This window comes from Peromyscus maniculatus, chromosome 22 (assembly GCF_049852395.1).
Source record: "Peromyscus maniculatus bairdii isolate BWxNUB_F1_BW_parent chromosome 22, HU_Pman_BW_mat_3.1, whole genome shotgun sequence".
NCBI lineage: Eukaryota > Metazoa > Chordata > Mammalia > Rodentia > Cricetidae > Peromyscus > Peromyscus maniculatus.
Window position 1 is genome coordinate 42,480,332 of NC_134873.1, and position 18,944 is coordinate 42,499,275.

General features: G+C 35.5%; 1 protein-coding gene across 4 annotated transcripts in view; it reads right to left on the minus strand.

Annotated features, from left to right (window-relative positions):
• Positions 1–11,757: 11,757 nt before the first annotated feature.
• The window catches only part of Memo1 (mediator of cell motility 1), a 102,058-nt gene continuing 94,871 nt past the window's right edge, over positions 11,758–18,944 (minus strand). For all 4 annotated transcript variants that reach the window (XM_076558679.1, XM_076558682.1, XM_076558681.1 and 1 more), the window contains 2 exons: positions 13,798–13,902; positions 11,758–12,421 (listed from right to left, as the gene is read on the minus strand). In XM_076558679.1, the coding sequence (XP_076414794.1) occupies positions 12,290–12,421; positions 13,798–13,902 (237 nt within the window). In that variant the 3' untranslated portion in view covers positions 11,758–12,289. The remainder of the gene's footprint in view (positions 12,422–13,797; positions 13,903–18,944) is intronic.

Below are 18,944 nucleotides of genomic sequence, written 5' to 3' on the forward strand. Positions count from 1 at the left end.
ACACGAAAAGGTCTGCATCCTCATTAGCCCTCAGAGAAATAAGATTCTACCTCACCGTTCAGAATGGCAGCCTTGAGGAAAATAAACAAGCCTGAAGTGGGAGCCATGCCTACAATTAAAGTGACGGAGAGACTGGAGGACCCACTGAAGAGTCAGCCTGGTCTCCATAGCAACTTCCAGGTCAGTTAGGGCTAGATGGCAGGAAGCTGTCTAAAAAGGCACACCACAACAAACACCAGGAAGAAGAGAAACAGATCAACAACCAAGGTTGGCAAGGAGAATGGGTATGAAAGGAAACCTCACACGGTCCTGTGGGAATGGAAAGCAGTAAGTTCTTTCAAAAAATAAGAACAGATCTCCTCTACAAGCCAGCCATGGCACTTCCGGGCACTCCCCCAAGGACTCTAAGTGTACATATCACAATGACATTTTCACGTCAATGTGTATTGCAGCACTGTCTACAGATGCTAAATTGTGGGATCAGCCTAAATGTCCAAAGTGAGAATAGATAAAAGAAATGTGGCATGAAACACAATGAAATTTTTTCAACTATAAACAATGAAGTTACCAGGGATAATTATGTTAAATGAATGAAGTCAGTCACAGGAAGATAAAAAACCCTATTCGCTCTCATTTCATTGATAGATTTTAAATAGATGTATATATGTCATAAAAGTTGACTCAATGCCTGAGGAACAGGAGGTATACTCCTGAAAGACTATTATTCTGAACTGTTTTTCAGAAATTATCATCAGAACGATCATATTTAACACTCAACATTACTAATACTTACCACTTAAAAACTTAGCTTCCAGCTAAATTATTTAAAGGCTATTTCTTATTTTTAATGAATGTATCTTAATATTTCCTTATACAAAGAATTTAGTGTTCAGAAAATGGGCTAAGTGTAGATAGGTTTTAAAATTCACGTGTGGTTCGTATTAGATCTTTGTACTTGAAATGGAAAACCCTTATCTAAGAATGTTGTAATAAATCAAGTAGTTGTTGGGATAAAAAGTCTGAAAAGTAACAAGCTTAATTTTTCTCTAATAACACAAGTATATGTACAAAGAAGCAATGCCTTTACCAAATACAAGCTTATTCCAATGGGGGGGGGGGTGTGCTTTTTGTTTTGTTTTGTTTTTTTAGCAGTGTGACATATCCCACGAGAAAAGCAGGTTTTTTTCCTTTAAAACTCATTTGTTGCCAGGCGGTGGTGGCGCATGCCTTTAATCCCAGAGCACTCAGCAAGCAGATCTCTGTGAGCTCAAGGCCTGCCTGCTCTACAGAGTTCTAGTACAGCCAGGGCTACGCAGAGAAAGCAGGTCTGGAAAAGACAAAACAAAATAAAAACTCATTTGTTTTTTCCCAAATTGTATTATCTAGCTCATCTTTGATCATTTCTGTTAAATACAACCTCAAAGTCAAGAAATATTCTGTCATAGATTCAGAAGTATACGGCAGAGTCTCAAGGGTCCACAGGCAAATTAACAGCATCTAGTCAACATTTTCTGGTATGTCTGATGAGAGATTGAAAGATGGATAAACAACAGGTCTAACATACCAGGAAAATCAATTGAAATATATTTTTCAATGTGTTCTTATGGTTACAATTGTGTTCATACTCATCTTAGGATGGTCTTTAAACGGAACAAAGTATTTACTTAAATTTCATCTATATTCAAACCATAAAACAAAATCAATATAGTATTTAAGACACGTATCATAAATTTTATAGTAAAAAGACAACTATATATCTAACATAAATACACACGTTCTACATATTCCTTCAACTGCTATTAAAATCAGATTCTCATGTCTAAAAGAAGCTATCAAAGGACTGAACATGACACAGGGAAACAGACAAAGGCAGGAGCAGAATATCCAAAGACTAGGACATAAAAAACTTAGACTCGACTCTTCTTTTTTGAACCTAAAGATACATGATTTTATACATAAGTAGTCCCCAAAATTCTACCAAGCAACTCCTGCAGCTGATAAACACCTTCAGTAATGTGGAAGGATACAAGATGAACTCAAAAAACTCAGTAGCCCTCCTATATACAAATGGTAAACAGGCTGAGAATGAAATCAGAGAAACATCACCCTTTACAATAGCCACAAATATAAAATACCTTGGGGTAACTCTAACCAAATAAGTGAGAGATTTGTATGACAAGAACTTTAAGACTTTATAGAAAGAAATTGAAGAAGATATCAGAAAATGGAAGGGTCTCCCATGCTCATGGAGAGGTAGCATTAATATAGTAAAAACAGCAATCTTATCAAAAGCAATCTATAAATTTAATGCAATCCCCATCAAAATTCCAACACAATTCTTTACAGACCTCAAAAGAACAATACTCAATTATATAGAAAAACAAAAAACCCAAGATAGCTAAAACAATCCTGTACAATAAAGGAACTTCTTCTGGAGGCATCACCATCCCTGACTTCAAGCTCTACTGTAGAGCTATAGTAATAAAAACAGCTTGGTACTGGCATAAAAACAGATAGGTGGATCAATGGAATCAAATCGAAGACCCTGACATAAATCCACATACCTGACCTTTGACGAAGAAGCCAAAATTGTACAATGGAAAAAAGAAAGCATCTTCAACAAATGGTGCTGGCTAACTAAATAGCATGTAGAAGAATGCAAATAGATCCATATCAAAGACCTCAACATAGATCCAGTTACACTGAATCTGACAGAAGAGAAAGTAGGAAGTAGCCTTAAACGCACTGGCACAGGACACTATTTCCTGAATAGAACACGAGCAGCACAGACACTGAGGTTCACAATTAATAAACAGGACCTCCTGAAACTGAGAAGCTTCTGTAAGGCAAAGGACACAGTCAATAAGACAAAACGGCAGCCTACAGAATGGGAAAGATCTTCACCAACTTTGTATCTGACAGAGGACTAAGCTGCAAAATATATAAAGAACTCAAGAAATACCAAATAATCCAATTTAAAAAATGGGATGCAGATCTAAACAGAGAATTTTCAACAGAAGACTCTCAAATGGCCAAGAAAGAAATTTAAGGAATTGCTCAATATCCTTAGCCATCAGGGAAATGCAAATCAAAAGAACTCTGAGATACTACCTTACACTTGTCAGAATGGCTAAGATCAAAAACATATGACAGCTTATGTTGGAGAGGATGTGGAACAAGGGGAAACACTCCCCCACTGCTGATGAGAGTCCAAACTTGTACAGCCACTTTGGAAATCAATATGGTGGTTTTTAAAAAAACTGGGAATCAATCAATCCTCAAGACCCAGCTATACCAATCTTGGGCATATGCCCAAAGGATGCTCAATCATACCACAAGGACTCTTGTTCAACTATGTTTAGCAGCATTACTCGTAATAGCAGATCCTGGAACAATCTAGATGCCCCTCAACCGAAGGATAGATAAGGAAAATGTGGTACGTTTAAACAATGGAGTATTACTCAGCTATAAGAAACAATGAAATCATAAAATTTGCAGGCAAATGGATGGAACTAGAAAAAAAAAAATCATTCTGAGTGAGGTAACCAAGTCCCAGAAAGACAAATAATATGTACTCACTCATAAGTGGACATTAGGAGGAAAGTATAAGACAACCAACCTACAATCTACAGTCCCAGAGGGGCGAGCTAACAAGGAGGGCCCAAAGAGGGATGCATGGATTTCCCTGGGAAGGGAAAAGAGATCTCCTGGGTAAACTGAAGGAGGGGGAAAGTTGTAGGAAGGGATGGGGATGCGAGGGACTGCGTTGGACAGGTGGGATACAGGAAGTGGGCTGGAGGCAGGACAGAGAGGGAGAGTAAGGAAAGAGATGTCTTGATGGGAGAGAGGGACATTGGGGAGTCAGAAAGAAACCTGGCACCAGGGAAACCCCCAAGAGTCCACAAGGATAATCTCAGCTAAGACTCTTAGTGGAAGAGAGTGCCTGAACTGGCCATCTACTGTAGTCAGATTGGTGACTACCCTAATTATCATCAAAGATACTCTATCCAGTAACTGATGGAAGCAGATACACAGATCCACAGTCAACCACTGAGCTTTGAGTTTTGCTGAAGAAATGGAGGAGGGATTGTGTTAGTCATGGGCTTCATGATGGGCAAACCCACAGAGGCAGCTGACCTGAATTCGTGGGAGCACATGGACTCTGAACCAACAGTTAGGGAGCCTCCTGGGCCCTCTGCATGTGTGATAGTGTGTAGCTTGGTCTATTTGTAAGACTCCTAGCAGTGAGATCAGAACCTGTCCCTGGCACTTGGCTGGCTTTTGGGAACCTATTCTCCATGCTGGATTACCTTGTCCAACTTTGACACAAGGGGAGGAGCTCGGTCCTGCCTCATCTCGATGTGCCATGCTTTGTTCAAGCCCACGGGAGGCCTGGCCCTTTCTGAATGGAGATGGAGTGGAAGAGGACAGGGTTGGGGGGGTTGGGAGGGGTGGGGGGGGGTAGATAGGAAGCAGGGGGGTTGGGAACAGGACTGGGAGGAAAGGGAGGAGGGGAAACTGTGGTCTGTATAAATAAATGGGAAAATGTTACTTAAATAAAATTTAAAAAAATGATTTGTATTTTATGTGTATAAATGTGTACCTGGCACATCCATATGTGCACCACATGTATGTCTGGTATCCATGGAAGCCAGAAGAGGGCACTGGATCCCCTAGAGCTAGAATTACAAACAGCTGTGAGCTGCCATGTGGGTGCTGGAAACTGAGCCAGGTCCTCTTCAACAGCAGCTGGTGATCTTATCCTCTAAATCATCTCTCCTGCCCCTTAAATGGCCTTTAAATTAAACATAGAGCTCACTCAACTTGTAAAATGCATATCCCTTTTCTTTTACAGCCTGCAGAAAGCCACCGTCTAGCCAAGCTCCCAGAGTCAATTCACCATCATGATCAACACTAGCAAGGCCAGGCCCCTGGTTCAGTATAAACAGCAGTGAAAGGTGTGAAAACACTGAATCCAACGGGCACATACTGTCTAACCGTGACCACACCAAGTTCCTTGTTCTGCTTCAATCTCTACCAAATAATCCACTTTGTCCATATTTATATAACCGCGCCATACCTTTTTTAAAGCACAAATAGAAAAATCTATTAAGAGTTCTAAATTCTATTATAAGATGAAACTAAAAAAAAAATAAATTGAGTATGGATGTGGTAAGACAAACTAATTAAGATGTTTTAGATTTTTACCCAAAATAATTTTCTTTTTAACCTATCTCATATATAATATGAACATTTCAAGTAAGTCCCAGAAAATAAGACTCAGAAATAGATTCAAAGCTAAGAGGCTTATTTGGGAGATAATCCCAGGAAATGCCTATACAGGAATGGAAGTGTCAGGGGAGGAAAAGATGTAAGAATCTGTATTTAACAGTTTCTTGTGAACAATGAGGACCAGTCCTCTTCTGGGAACTCTAGGAAACAAGCCTCCAGACCATCCATAAAGACGAAAAGACTGGAGTCATCATCCACTAATTCCCATCCCCCTCAGGCACTAGTTTCCCAGCACTCTACTGTGCTGTGTGGGCAGCTGAGAAACTCCATAGAGTAGCAGGTGCTTGGAGAACACTTTATAGAGGACCAGAACAGAAGAGCTGGGCGTCTGTCTTCATCTCACCAGCACTAAGACTCACACACACAACTGTTGTCATTGTCCCATTACATAAAAGCAGCATGTGGCACATATGCACTAGAGCAGAATTCCAAAACTGTAAAATAATCCCCCAATAACAGAATATAAATGTCTGCAATTGAGGGATGTGAGCCCACAAAAGAAATTACTTTTACAAATTAAGAGGTGTTTCCATAAATGGTTTTCACTAAATCTGCAAAACCCCTTACTTTCTAAATTCCATAACGTACAACAAATAGCCAGTGCTAAAACCAAAATATGGAGTATGGTATAATATTCAAAATACACGGAACTAAAGAACCAGAACCCAATTCTCACCCTAGCTATGTCCGGGAAGAGGTGCTGCTCGTCATCATCTAGTGATTTATTCCAGGAACCCAAAGGGATTCACCTGCAAAGCTGAAATGGACCAGTCAGGTGCTTCTAGCACCCGTGTCCTACTACAGACAACCTGGTGGCCCTGGTCAGGCAGCCACAGCTATTGCAACTAACTTCCAAGGTCTTTCCAATATTATGAGACAGGATATACACCATGGGTTACTGCATAAAAGGAATCACGAACCAACGGTTCTGAACACACCAGACACTTCAGTATCACTCAGTCCACTTGGCAGGACATATACTTAACAAAATAATTCTGCCCTCCTTCGATTTAGTTAGAAATTTGATTTCCACAGCTAAAACTGAAAGATGGAAAAAGCTTCCAATTAAAAGGTTTGTATTATAGAAAACACTTTATTGTATTCTTTTCTTCTCCATCTTTCAAAATTCACATCACCAGAACTGAACACCACCAGTTGAATGTCTATTCTGTCCTATATGCAAATGAATAAATTCCAAATAAAAAATTCTCAAAAAGAATTACATTTATAAAAGTTAAGTTTAAAATACCTTTATTAAAACTGATTTTACAGTTTTTAAGTATTTAATTTTAAAACACAAAATTCAGTCAATATATTCTACTTCATTTAAATTGTGTTTTAGTTCTTTTTACTTAAATATATAATATCATACTGAGTGAAGAATTCCGAGTATCAGCCAATAAATTTTGAATATTTTCCAGAATTTTATATTGGCAGATTCAAAGATCAGAACCCATGCCCTGCTTATATGTTTGAATATAGTTGGCCTTCAACTGCTTTTTTATAATGGCATGTATGCTTTCTTTGGTTTCATTATTTGGGATAACAGGAATAATATACATGATCGTATCACACAAATTTGACTTGGCATTAAGAAATGTACACTTGAACGTAACTTATTAACAAAAAATCTAATTGCATTATATTATGGTTTTCAAAATTAGAAGAACTGGTTTTAAATTTTTTCCCATTATTTTATAGGGTAATAGCCAAAACTTTGTATTGAAATTTAAAACAGCAACCCCTGCCCCCAAACACACAGGAAGGAAAGGAAAATAGAAACACAATAGACCCTAGATATAAACCAGTCTGAAAACACCAGTGAATTCTAGGTATTGGAAACATTCAACCTCTTAACACAGTACTACGAACTCAGGAAGATAAGGCTAAGCAAACAGAATTCATCCACAGCAATTTTAAAAAGGCCAAGGTCTCAGGTACCAGCATTACTGGAGGGGCCATTTATAAAACAGGATGGTCTCTGATGATAATATACCTTGCAGTGTGATCCTATTTGCAAGTATATGCTAGCCATAACAGGAAAATTTATTTTCCTTTTTAATGTTAGTTCCCTTAGTACTTCATTTCAGTACACCATCCTGACACTGATAAAGTTGTTCTTCAGTTTGAAGAAGTGCCTGTTTGAGAAAGCAGACATTTAAAAAAAACAAAACAAAACAAAATAAAAAATAACAACTTCAATTTGTATTAGGGACTGATAAAACTTGTTTGTATTGACATCTTTACCTTAAAGAATTAGCCTAAGGTTCTAAGTATCATTTTAACAATTCATAATTTGTTAGAAGTTAATATAGTTTAAAATCTATTTTGATTTGAAAATAACACTTTATACAAACTTCCATTAAATTATACTAATTCCATTGTCTTTTGTTCCTCCAAATGTGTACACACACACACACACACACACACACACACACACACACACACACACACACTATTCATAAAACAGTTTCAGGTGGTATCACTGCTACTTTGAGAATCACTGATGTAGCTTTTATTTGAATATTTCCAGTGATTTGATGAGAAGAGAGCCAATTTTCATCATCAGAAATGTTCACATACCACATTTAATGTGGTCCAGAAACTTACACTTCTTAACTCCTCTTTTTTTGGAGACGGGATTTCACTACATTTTTCTGGCTAGCTTGGAATTTGCTACACACACCAAACTGGCTTCTAATTTACAGAGATCCAGTTGCCTCTAGCCCCTTGTGCTGGGATTAAAGACAAAAAAGGTTTAACTTACAACAATTACACAACAATTCTATTCCTTTTGAGTGGCAGTCATACAAATATTTGAAGACCTCTTCTCCTTAAACTTATCCTCTTAAAAAACAAATGCCCCCTATTCCTTCAACTACATCATGTTCCACATAGGCCTGTTTCTCTTACTGTGTAGATGTTCAGATTTAATCCAATGATGTACAATTTCCAGTCTAAACAGTAGCATGTATGTGGCTTATTAAGTCTCCTCTGTACAGTTTCTAATGATTAGTTATTATTAGAATGACTGGCACCTCTGTAGGGCTGACAGCACCACGTGATGAGGTGTTCTGTGATCCTCAATGATGAAATAGTAGTACAACGAAAGTTATTTGAATTAAACTTCTCTCTTTTATTCTGAGTTTATTAGAAATCATTGTTTCAATAAAATAAGAGTGATAGAAAAGGGCACTTTTTCAAGTCTTTCCTAGTGACCTGAAATACTCATGTGGAACAGTTCACTGTGACAGGCCTAGGGGTGCACACCTGAAGTCCCAACACCAGGGAGCTAGAGGACAGCCTTGGCTACATGCAAGGTCAACAATGCATCATTTCCACTCCTGATTAGTTTACAGCAGCAAAATAAACTCAATGTACTTCAGCAAATATAAGGATTTCAAGGTGCTTTGACAGGTATCTGCAGGAGTTCCTAATTTTCCCTACTTCGCACTTACCTTTGTGAGCAGCATTCAGTAAGAAATTCAGCCAGTGACGCTGCATCCAATTAAAAGAAGGCTCACATGGCAGAAACATATAACCACCTGTTGTATACTATCGCTAGACCATTAGCCAACTTTGAACTACAAAGGAATTATACCACCTAGGATAAGAATGTTAAATTATGGTCTGCAGGCCAATTCCAGCATTCCATCTTAGTATAAATTAAATTTTTATTGAACATATACATATGTTTGGTCACATGTTGTCTATGGCTGCTTTTGTATTACAATGGCAGATCAGAGACCACTGTGGCATATTAAGTCCAAAATAATTATCTGGTCCCTCACAGAAAACATTTCCCAACCCCTAATCGAGGGGGATGAACTACATGCTTCCAAAGCAAACTATGATAACTACAATCATGACCATCAGCTAGAGCTCAGGAAATAACATCCCTACTGGAATATACAAATATAGGCATTGGACTTCCACTGGTTCTTTCTTCTTTATATGGGCTTCTTATTTCCAGGGCAGAGTACTTACTTACCTGCTCAATTAGCTTTTCTCTAGAGTAACATTTCTTAAGGACTAACTAGTGGGGGAAAGGGAACTCCACAAATACTATTTTCTGTGTAACCTAAGGTAAATAAAAGGTTGCTGAAAATAATTCATAAGTTTTTAACAGAGGAACTGTATTATAGAACTACATGATAATTTCACATTTTATATCTGAAATACAAAACTTTTAAAGGCACTTAAAATAGAAAGGCTAAGTCCAATAATTTAGATGTAAAGTGAATTAATTCCTGCTTTCTCTGAAATAACAAGGTTTTTACTTTCATTTTCATATGCAGAACTGAAATAAAAATATCTAAATCAATCATATACCTATCTAAGATGCCATGCCAAAAATCTATTAAAAAATAAAGTCATAAAACCTGGCACTCTCAAACAAGAAGGTGCTTAAGAGGTCATTTGCACCCCGCACAGACAAGGAAGCTTCAGCATGACACGGAAAACACCACTTCAGAGAACTAACTAGTGACAGAGACAGAACTAGAATTGAACACAGTATCAGTTTAGAAATGTGTCTACTCTAAAAACAGGTAATTTAAAAAAAAAAACAAAAAAAAACCCTGCTCATTCTAAGAAAGGACAAAGTAATGTTGGAATATTCTAGTTTTAAAAGTGCAGTACAATCTAGGCACAGTACTGCATGTCTGCAATCCCAGCACTTGGGAGGCTGAGGAAGGAGGCTCAGACATGAGTTCTGAGGCCATCCTGGGCTATCCAGGTGAGTATGGTCTACACAGGCAAACCATGTCTCAAAGCAAATAAATGAACAAACAAAACTGTGCAGTATAACGCACTCTTAGGACTAGACATCTTTCTTATGTTGTTTCTCAAAAACCACTCTAACTTTATAGAAAGATAATAAATGATTAATTTGAAAGAAACTCAAACTTAACAAAGAAATAACCAATTACTTGTTTAACAATTTGTCAAAAGTTAGAAGAAAGGATGCTGATGAGGGACACTGTTGTTTTGGTACAATTATAAACAAAACTTGGCATGTTCTAAAGAGTGGGCCTAAGAAACTCTCATCATGTAACCCACCTAATTCATTGTCTTGACTGTACCCTGGAGAATGGGTCTAATAGAGTTCAGACTTTACACAGAAGGCCCTTCCCATTACAAAATTGCAGAAGATTAGAAACAGCCTAACGTTCAAAGAGAGAACTGATTATTTCCATACAGTGTTAACATATTAGTTAGCCATTTTTTTAAATTGAGTTTTCAAAGACATAGGTAGTAAGTACTTAGAATAATGGCAGAATGCAACCGCATGAGCACTAGAATTTCATTCTGTTATTGCGCACACACAAACACATACACACTCATAAACAACACAAGACTAAATGTAAATACAGAAAAACATTAACAGTGTATCTCTGGGTAGTGAGAAGTAGGTAATCTTTTTTTCTTCTGAATTTTCAAATTTTATACTCAGAAAACATTTTAAAAATTCACTATTGTCAATTCAGAAATTTTTATAATCTGTATTAAACAAAGGATAAATATTTATAGTACTCAAAAGCATATCTAAATAATGGAAAATAAATCACTGAAGTATAAGAGTATAATCCCTACATGTATAAGTAGATAATTTTGAATCTAAAAGGTAGTATTATTTTTCTCTCATTCTTGAGTATATAAAATTGATATTTAATAAATAAGAAATGCAAATTTCCAAAGAAAATTGGTGCAAGGCATCTAAAAATTGTGCTACTTGGGTATAACACTGAAGATATAAACACTCTCCAATGTGATATAGACACCCAGTGTTATGTTAAAATAGGTATAATGAAGAACATGCATGATGGCTTAATGAATTACACGTTTTTTTTTGTCAAAATGACTAGAATAAATCTATGATAAATTAATACAACACCATACCATTATTTTAGTTGGAAGAGCCGCACCAAAAATCATGCCCGCGCCCCCCCCAAAAAAAAATAAATTTGCAGGACTATTACAAGTCCAGTAGGCTTTGTTACTGTTATTGTCAATGAATTCTTGCTAAAAATTCAAGTAAAGAGTCAAATTGCTTAAAGCAGTAAAAATCACATAGTGGTGTGTGGTCTGCAATGACTTGAAACACACTACTAACACTCTTCAATGTTTCTTCATTTGCAGACTATCAACCACAGTATTTGAAGGAAAGGACTAAATCTATTTATTTTTAAAGCATCCTTGAATTTATATTCTACTACAATATAATAATGACATGAGGGTATGTCACACACAAAAAGGCAAATAACTAATTTTGAAAGTTAACTTTAAAACTGTATGACTATGATTTTTGTGATTTAAGAAAAATCACATGAATGTAAAAATAAAATATATTCCAACAGTCTTACATAGGAGCTGAGGCTTGCCATTTCAACAAAAATTCTGAGATGAATTAATAAAAATCAAATTTCCATGTATAGCACAAAGCAATAAGTTTAAATCAGACTATTTTGAGTTGTGTAGCCCTTTATTAGCAACTAAAATAGAAGGTATCTGTTGTACAACATGGGTAGTAATTGTCTATAACTGGAGATTTCTTATATTCTAATACAGATCACTTATAAATGCAAGTTCCTTTATTAAAAAGCTTCCACCCTTTTTTGTCTGTGTACAATTTGCAAAACTATTCTGAAAGCGGAATATATGTGCATGAGTCTGCAAAGAGTGCAAATTTCGGATATGCTAAATGCTTTACAAGTCATTTTCAAAAACTGTGTGCCAATTGGGCCTTTACAATGTCATCTTTTTTTAATCAAAATATTTTGATTCCAGCCTTCCTTCCACAGCCCCAAACTATAAAGCATTTTTAAATGAGTTGAAATTAAGGAGGACTACACCTACTAGAAAAGAAGAGAAGAGAGTTCTGTTAGTCTGAGGTTTCAGAATCCCCCCACACCAGAACCAACATTGTGGTAAAGGCTAGGCTGGACCCTGGACAGAGTATGAGTCTGTGCCGGTGGCGTCCCTGAGGGTCGGAGCTTCAGTGGACCGTGAGTGCTCCAGCTGCATAACTCACTGAACTATCTTGCCAGCTTCTACACTGGCTCGACTGGGCATAATTCAAAAAGGAAAAGCTCATATTCATTCCATTCTTCTGGAGCTCTGTGATAGCCTAAAAAAAAAAAAAAAAAAGAAAAAGAAAAAGTTGATTATGACGGACATCACATAAAAAAACGAACACTGTAAATGTTGGGAGCTTAACTTTGCACATTTGAGAAATCAACTTGTATTACTCTATCTTTAAATGTCTGCTGCCTCATACTCGAGAAAAATCTCATTATTTCATTTTCACAAAGAGTATATATATCCTAACCTAGCTTCTTAATAATTGGTGTATATTTTTTTCCGTTCTCTAGATCTCGGCCACCTCTGTCTTAATGTACTAAAGGCTTTTATTCATCTGACTTAAGACTGAATCTGAAATTTCTATTTAACTCACAGATATAGAAGTATGCTATAATTTTTACTTTAACTGTGTACTGGTTTATAATTTCTTTCATACAAAAAAACAAAACAACTCTATTGGATTCAATTCAGACTTTAGAAAATTAGTGCAGCATACGCCAATCTATGTTCCAGAAATTAATTTAGGTCCTTGACAGCCTTTCCCTTCATCAATCTGAACTCCTGTAACAAGATAAAAAGGCTTCCTAAAACCCCATCATCTACAAGGGTCAAATCATGTGACCATCAAGCTCCTTGTTTCAACTGTTGGTTGATCCTTTTCTAGACCTTGCCAAACCAATTCAATGAGACCACTGCAGACTCCTAAGAAGACATTTTCTTATTCTTCTTAAAGAGTGTCACATTTTCTTTCAAGAAAATTCATGTTTATTTATTAGGAAGTAATTTAGCCTTCTAAAATCCAACTAAACCAAAACTTCTTTCTTGAAATTCTTTTTTCGTTTTGTTTTGTTTATTTTTGAGACCAGGTCTAAACTATGTAGCTCTGGTTGTCCTAGAACTCACAATGTAGACCAGGCTGACCTCAAACTCACAAAGATCCATCCACCTGCCTCTGCCTCCCCAGTGCTGGGATTAAAGGCATGAGCAATTATGCCTGGCTTCTCCTGCACTTTTTAAATAAAGTTAAGTTTTATCATTATTGTTTAAGAGAAAAAGACACACACACAATCTATCTTTGCTTGTCTATGTATATGCAGCCACATGTCTGCACAGACACACAACCCCAAAAGTCAATCTTCTGAGAAAGAAAAACCTATCAGTGCTTGCGGAGTCAAGAAAAGATAAGGCAATCTTCTAAATAACTCTGTGTTAACAAATTATTGACCTGAATCCCAGTGATAAATTTATTCAAATAAACAAAATAATATAAACCTATAATTATGTTAAAAGTTACCAGGAAGAAACTGATGCTATGTACACAAAGCCAATGATGTTATCAATGTACTGAAATGTAACCTTTCAGATATTCTGAAATAAGACAGCAACAGATGTTAAAGGTCAAGGCTTCCTAAGGATACTCACATTTAATAACACCCCAATGGGATGTCTTCCACATATAGTATTATGGTATTTCTTCAAATAATTGCTAAAAGATACAGGATCTAATTGTTCTATAATACTCATACCCTAAAAAAAAGAAAAGAGAAAGAAAAGAAGACAAATTTATTATTTAATTACATTTTAAATTTACTTATAAATTTCTCAATTAAAAATAGACAAAATACATTAAACGATCCTTGGAAAATATCAAAATCATTCATAAAATGTAATCTCATAACAGTTAATCACTGGCAGAAGAAACTCCAGGTTTTTTTCTAAGTTTGGATACTTGCAAATCACCTTTACCAGTTGACATTTACCTCACAACACATTTCACAATATTATATTTTCCCTACATAAAGAATATAGTTACAAAAGCAAATCTGTGAAATTTTCACACACACAAAAAAAATCTGAAACTAAATTTGATTTAAAGCTGTTTAAAGCTGTAAGCTTAATTTGTAGCTGAGTAACATTTTAAACAGTCAGAGGTTATGTAGGTATCTGATAAAATACCATTTAAGAAAATACTTAACATAGTTTATTTCAACATTCCTAAGGCTGATGATGAGTTGAATGACAGACAGGTTGTTATAAGCCAGTTCTAAGAAGGAAAGCTTTTCACTATTTTAAACCAGTGTCTTTGAAGATAATAATAAAGTAATTTTAGAGTACTGCTAAACAAACCACCACAAACTGAACACTTGCTCATACTAAATTTTGCTGTCTCCAAAAGCATTAATATATTTTAATTGTTTGATATTTACTTGTGTGTATGCACACATGCACAGATAAGAAACTACAGCCATTCACTTGCCATGGCATGAGTTAGAGATCAGGGACAAGTTGTGGGAGTCAGTTCTCTCCTTCCACCACATGGGTTCTAGGGACTGAACTTGGGTGGGCAGGCTGGATAGTGAGCATCTTTACCCACTGAGTCATTTCATCAGTCCACAGAATATATTTTTAATCCACTAAAACAGAGCAACTTTGTTCATTGAAGCAGGCAATCTAACTAATTTGGACACTCAACAATATATTATTTTATTCATATCAACTCCATTTTATATTTGTATTTAATATACTAGATAAATGTCTGAGAGAAATGTAAGTGGTCTTAACTGACAAATTCTATGTGATTGCCAAAGTCTATTCATGTCTTAACAGTCTAAAAGCACAGAGAATAACAGGACAAACGACTCTAATGAAGTCATCTGGAAAATGGCAGCTGTTAATAATGACATAAAGCTTTACAGTGGAAATTTCAAAACCTTAACTATACAAGTTTCAAAATGCCTACATCTTCCATAATCATTATCCAATCTAGAATAAGACTTAAGAATACAAGTATAGAATCACTTTGCCTATATATTAATTAGCCAATCTATAACTAGTTTTTAAAGCTATATTGGTTTTCTCCTGACAAGCAGGGGACTTTTTCAGGGCAATAACAACATTTGGTACAAGCTTAAAGAAATATTAAAAGTTAAACTTAATATAGACAATAGGATGCAAAGAAACAGTGTAATTCTAAACCAGTAAGTAGTAATACTAAGATGGAATTATAACTCTCTTCCAGAAATATGGATAGTCAAGATATAACTTTCCTATGCATGAAAATGGGCATAAAAAGTTCCTAATCCTAGGTTCTGCCCCAATAATCATTGGCTGTATCATAGTATAAAAAGAATTACATTAATGATTCATCAAACATCGATGTAACTACAACTGGTATACACAGTATGAGAAGTTTAGTGCTCCTGAACAAAGGCTAGGACAGCTACCCATAAACAGAATCTACTTTAATAAACTCTAGGATGAAAAGTTCCAACACACATTTTAGTAATAAAATCTCCAAGCACATTTGGAACAAGTATCATACTTATACTGATATGAATTCTAAGAGAAGAAAATGAATTACATTTAAAGCAACGAATTCTAAGTAACTGGCCAAGAAACCCTTAAAAGAAGAGATAAAAACTACAAATGTAGAGAAGACACTACTAAACAGGAGCTCAAAATAAAGATTTAACTGGCTTACTCATAAAGATTAACTGGAAAATACAACATGAAAAAGTGGAAGTCAAGAGATAAAGTGTGTTAAAATTTTAATTCTTTAAGTGTATTAAGTGCCTATTAGATAGAAACTGATTCCATCCCGTTAAACCCTCTGACAAACACGATGATCTAATGGCATGTCTTTATAAAGAGAAGATAGGGGAATAGGAGCTTTTCTCATGAGTGAACCTCTCAACACAGAAAAGTTATGAGATACATAAATAAAAGCATAAGGATAAGATTATGAAATGGGACATCCACTGACTAGTACATAATAATGACATATATGTCACATATACTTGATGATAAGTGTAAAATTACTGGTACTAAAATTCAAAAAAAGACAAAAAATGCTAATTCAATGCTATTATCCAAACTCTAAGATGATGAAAAACAAAATGCTTCCCAAATATGCCTAGGTAACTTAACTATTCTCAACAACCCTAGAAGATATGATTAGTGAGTCTAAAGACCAGGCAACAGAAAGTACCCTAGGGCCCCATAAACTTAAAAACTTGATTATTTACATAAACCCCATATGCAATGAAATGATTCAACACTTATTTCAGCTTCAAGTTAGAAAGAGATATTGGAAACACCAAAGCCTATCTATCCCTCGAGTATGGAAATACTACCTAATTTAGCAGTTTTAGCTAGAACTCTGCAGAATACATGCCAAGTTCCTAACTTTGGGGGTATGTGTTGAATTATCATTCTGCTGACTCTCTAAGCAATGGAGAAGAACCTGTGATGTTACATCCCAAGGGTCAATCTAAAACTGAGCGGGCGATTCTCAAAGATCTGTAAATTCAGAACTCGGATAACTACCTTCCCAATTGTTTAAAACAAAATAAAATTATCTGCATTAAACAAAATAGCTATTGTTACAACACAGAAGTAAATCTTATTCAAATAGCAAACAAAAAGACTAACATATGTTTTATATGCATTTATAAATAAGAAGAACCATGCCTTTTTAATAATGACCACATAATTAATGAGCACATCATCAAGCATCAGAACTGTAATCCATTCATTTGAAGATGGATACACGTTAGGGAAAAGGAAATGTCTGAGTTTCCTAAAGAGAAATCAAGATAAAAATTTTAACAGTATAAATAATTCTATGCTCAAAACAAAACAACTCTTATCCTAAGGTAGCAGTGTTAAGAGTCAATGCATTAATAAGTGGCTACCTTACATAGAATGCTACCAAACCTAATAAAGTAGACATGGTATAAATTCAAGAGAAAGAAGCATGACTTAGTAAATTCTAACCATTTCTCCTTTCAAAATAGTAGGAAGAAGCTCTCTTTCCTTTCCGCTCCTTCCGTCTGTCTCTCCTCTCTCTCTCTCTCTCTCTCTCTCTCTCTCTCTCTCTCTCTCTCTCTCTCTCTCTCTCTTCCTTTCTCACCCCCAATAAAGCTCTAAAAAGGTTAAAAAAAATAGTAGGAAGAAAAGAAAGTAGCTAATATTCAAATTAAACAAAGTTATTAATAAAGTAATCAACTGAATGGCTGCGATGATATTTTCAGATTCTCCCTGCCAAATAATTTGCTGATGTCAGTAATGAAACCCCCTAAGTTAGCATAGTAAAAGGGTATACTCCTAAAAAGTAGCATAGTAAAAATACTACATACTACATATGGAAAACACATGTAAATATGGCTAATATTTCAAAAATCAAAAATTTACATGATCAGTGTCTTAAAATACATTCGATTTGTCAGTATAAACAATGAAGTTACAAAATATTTTTTTACCAAAAAAAGAAAGCCAATAAAATCATAAGACTTTCAAATTCTACATATTCTATACTATAGTTATTTTCTCAACTATAACACTAATAAGACATAATTTTCCTATAAACATTTACCTTTCTGTGTTTTTCACATTAGTTTCCCACACATTCAAGTTAGAGCTAAGAATATTTTCAGAAAGAACAGGTATGTTCTTTTGCATCTTAAAAATAGCTTACTTTCTAACATTTTAATAGCAATATTAAGATTTTTCCAACTAAAAATCAAACCCAAACTTGACTACATCAATAATTTTGTACAGATATAATTCAAACTCTTACAGATTTTTTAGCCTACTGATTTTGAAAACGGATAGCTCTTATAGGTTGAACATCCTTTAATCAATACTTGACAACAGAAATGTCTTGGATTTGTTTCCGGTAGATTTTTGAGTATTTGTATGCAAATAAAAAATCTTGGGGATGAGACCAAAGTCCTAAGCACAAAATTCAATAATACTTCACGTATGCTTTATCCATTTCATTGCCTTGGGTGACACCTTTAACTGTGACCTGTCACATGAAAGCAAGTGTGCACTTCTGACTTGTGGTGTCAAACAAGTAAAAAGTCTCAGATCACTGACACTCAACTTTCAGTATACTCAAAATTACTAACATTTTTATATGCAAAAAGCCACTTGAGTTTATTGAGAGCTAACCATTATTTTTTATTCATATAATCTAAGAATTAGCTTATAAATCAAATATGGTAATAAAGATAAGACATTTATGAGCCTCTTTAAAATTCTACATAGAAATATACTTCAACAAGTGCACCACAAAATCAATCCAAGTAAAACATTACTGCAAATACTAAGTTCAGACACACTAACATACAACAAATACCCTATTTATTTTGAAGTTCTATTCCATGTTTTTTTTTTTTTTTTTTTTGGTTTTTCGAGACAGGGTTTCTCTGTGTAGCTTTGCGCCTTTCCTGGGACTCACTCTGTAGCCCAGGCTGGCCTCGAACTCACAGAGATCCGCCTGCCTCTGCCTCCCAAGTGCTGGGATTAAAGGCGTGCGCCACCACCGCCCGGCCAATTCCATGTTTTTTTAAACAAAAGTCTCAAGTAAAGTTTTGGTAATCTGCCATCTAAAGGAAGGAAATCTGGGGAGGTCTTAGCAATCAGCCTGGGTTTACTGGTTCTCTATATACAGCCACTCATGTAATTAACAAAATGTTCCTTCCAGAGCTAAACAGGCAAAGTTCTAAGAAGCCTGCCCATGATCTATGTCAGCAGACCAGAGAGTTAACACAAACTCACCAATA